The sequence below is a fragment of the Sinocyclocheilus anshuiensis genome, unplaced genomic scaffold (genome assembly GCF_001515605.1).
Source record: "Sinocyclocheilus anshuiensis isolate Anshui unplaced genomic scaffold, SAMN03320099.WGS_v1.1 scaffold1031, whole genome shotgun sequence".
NCBI lineage: Eukaryota > Metazoa > Chordata > Actinopteri > Cypriniformes > Cyprinidae > Sinocyclocheilus > Sinocyclocheilus anshuiensis.
The window spans coordinates 276,713-279,592 of record NW_015542633.1 but is presented as its reverse complement, the minus strand read 5'-3'; the positions used below and the strand labels follow the sequence as shown (position 1 = coordinate 279,592).

The following is a 2,880-nucleotide window of genomic DNA, read 5'->3' as shown; positions in this document are numbered from 1 at the left end:
ATTTATTACGCTCTGTTCTTCCTGAACACCTTATTATGCATGAGAGCCTGCCATAGGTCAGCTCTAAAAGGCTTTTTATTATGGTAATGGTGTGTGTGTGTGAGTGTGAGTGTGAGTGTGTGCGTGTGTGTGTGCAGTTCACCCGAAGCCGATGGCGGTCCAGTAGTTTCTGGCTCCCTGGTGCGGTCCGATCATGGGCAGCAGGTCAGGTGTGTATGTGATCGGTCCGGACACGATGTTGATGATGTCAGCGTTCTTCAGAACCGGCACCATCTCCATAGCCCTCTCCACATGATCCATGATCCGGTCCAGATCGGACTCAAACAGCTCCTTACCGAAACCTGCGACACACACCTGATTATTTCAGACTGTGCTGTGCTTTCACTGTGCTCTGCTCTCTGTGATCGTGTGCTGACCTGGAGGAACTCCGTCTCTGATCCACGAGTCCTGCAGCTTCATCTTCTCCTCCTTCTCGTAGGGTCCGAACAGCAGGCCGTCTCGCTCCTGACGCAGGTAATACGAGCCCTCCAGATCCCGAATCACCGGAAGCTCCGCCTCCAGCGCCTTCACCTCGGGAACCGTTGCCGTGACGACGTACTGGTGATGCACTGGGATGGTGGGGTGCTGGAACCCGATCATCTGACCCAGTTCACGCGCCCAGAACCCTGAGATCAGATATACAGCGCTTTATATATTATATATCACTGCTGTCAGAATGAGAGTCCAAACAGCTGATAAAAACATCACAATAATCCACAAGTAATCCACAGCACTCCAGTCCATCAGTTAACATCTGGAGAAGACAAAAGCTGAAACAAATCCAGCATTAAGACGTTTTTAACTAAAATACAAGTCCATAATCCATAATAACGCTTCCTCCAGTGAAAAAGTTCATCTGCTGTTGTCTCTCACATCAAAATCCAGCCACATATTAGTTTAGAGCTGTTTAAACGCTGCTTGATCTGTGCAGATTTCTCTCCTGATTCAGACCAGAACACTTTTTCACTGGAGGAAGCGTTATTATGGATTATGGACTTGTATTTTAGTTAAAAACGTCTTAATGCTGGATTTGTTTCAGCTTTTGTCTTCTCCAGATGTTAACTGATGGACTGGAGTGCTGTGGATTACTTGTGGATTATTGTGATGTTTTTATCAGCTGTTTGGACTCTCATTCTGACGGCACCCATTCACTGCAGAGTATCCATTGCTGAGACACTGATGCAGTGCTACATTTCTACAAATCTGATGAAAAAACAAACTCATCCTAATCTGGGATGAACTGAGGATGATCACGTTTTCACAATTCTCACTTTTGAGTGAACTGTTCCTTTAAGAAGAAACCCCTGAGCAAAGGAGACACACAAACACTGCAGATGTCCTGAAATAATCACACAGAACATGATCCATCAGTCTGAAATAACCACTAGCAGCCCAACACACACACACACTCTTTCTATAGGCGTACTGGTTTTTACACTGAGCTAATGATATTTTCTAACCCGTAACACTAAACATAACCCTCAGCATTTTTATATATTTAATAAAACATTGTTTAGTATGTTCATTCGCCTGTTGAATTACGCTGTCTGTGTGTGTAGATAAGAACTAGTTCAGCCAGAACAACAAACACACACAAACATCTGCAGTGCTGTGAGATGCTGTCTGATTGGACGAGGTGGGTTTTCAGGCACCAATCACGGCTCACGGTGTGTTTGTGGGTTAGCAGGGTTCAGGGTAACTGGATCCTCCTGCAAACACTCCCTGAGCTCTGACCTTTGACCTCCTGGTGTGTTTGACTGATCCCAGATCTGCAGCTCTGACCTGACAGAACCTCGTGATGTCATCGCTGAAGAAGGAGTGTGTGTTCACTTCATAAACATGCTACAGCAAGAATGAGAAATTACACTAAGAGAGACGATAAACCGCAAACGCTATCTAAACATGTTAAGAAAAGATGAATTCACTTAAAAACGAGATATAAGGACTTCATCTCAGAGACTGTCTCTTCAATAACAGTCTTTTATTCTGCAGTGGCAAAATGTTCTTGTTTTGCATGTTTACAGCCAAAAGCGTTAAGTATGCGTCTGAAACTGAAGGAGTGAGACAAACTAACAGCTCATACTCTATATTTGTCTGAATAGAGCAAAATAGAACTGATTTGAATAGAACAGAACAGAAAATAATAAAATAGAACAGAGTAGAACCTACTAGAATAGAATAGTATAGAATAGAACCATTTAGCATGATATAGAATAGAACAGAATAGAACCTATTAACATAATATACAATAGAATACAACAGAACAAATTAAAATAATATAGAATAGAAGTGCATAGTATAGATAATAGTATAGAGTAGAATAGAACATATTAGATAATTATAGAATAGAACAGAATAGACTAGAAGAGAATAGAACAGATTACAACAGTATAGAATAGAATAGTACAGAATAAAACAGAATAGAATAGATTATAATGTTAAAGTATAGAACAGAATAGAATAGATTATAATAGTATACACAGAATAGTATAGAATACAGTAGAATAGAATAGAATAGAATAGAATAGAATAGATCTGAGTCAATGACTGAAGTTGAAGGCCTTCACAGAAAGAACTGAAGTCAGAGTTTTGTTCGGACAAGTTGAGGGAAAAAACAAAACAAATTAAGAGTTTTGGTGAGAACTGGTTGAGCTGAGGCGTGTGAGAGATACCTCTGATGATTGGCTGAGAGATGAACTGTTGGCGAGAGCTGATTGGCTGGTCATGTGAGCGGGGCAGAAGGCCAAAACCCCAAAAACATTCAACTTGGACCAACATCAGCCAAACAAACACACACACACACACTCACACTCACACTCACACTCACACACACACTCACAC

The 2,880-nt window shown here is 41.6% G+C and overlaps 1 protein-coding gene across 1 annotated transcript in view; it reads right to left on the bottom strand.

Annotated features, from left to right (window-relative positions):
* dmgdh (dimethylglycine dehydrogenase) overlaps window positions 1-2,880 on the bottom strand; it is a 12,950-nt gene that overhangs the window by 5,558 nt on the left and 4,512 nt on the right. The window contains exons 6-7 of the mRNA XM_016494246.1: window positions 417-665; window positions 143-341 (exon numbers count right to left, since the gene is read on the bottom strand). Of these exons, the coding sequence (XP_016349732.1) occupies window positions 143-341; window positions 417-665 (448 nt within the window). The remainder of the gene's footprint in view (window positions 1-142; window positions 342-416; window positions 666-2,880) is intronic.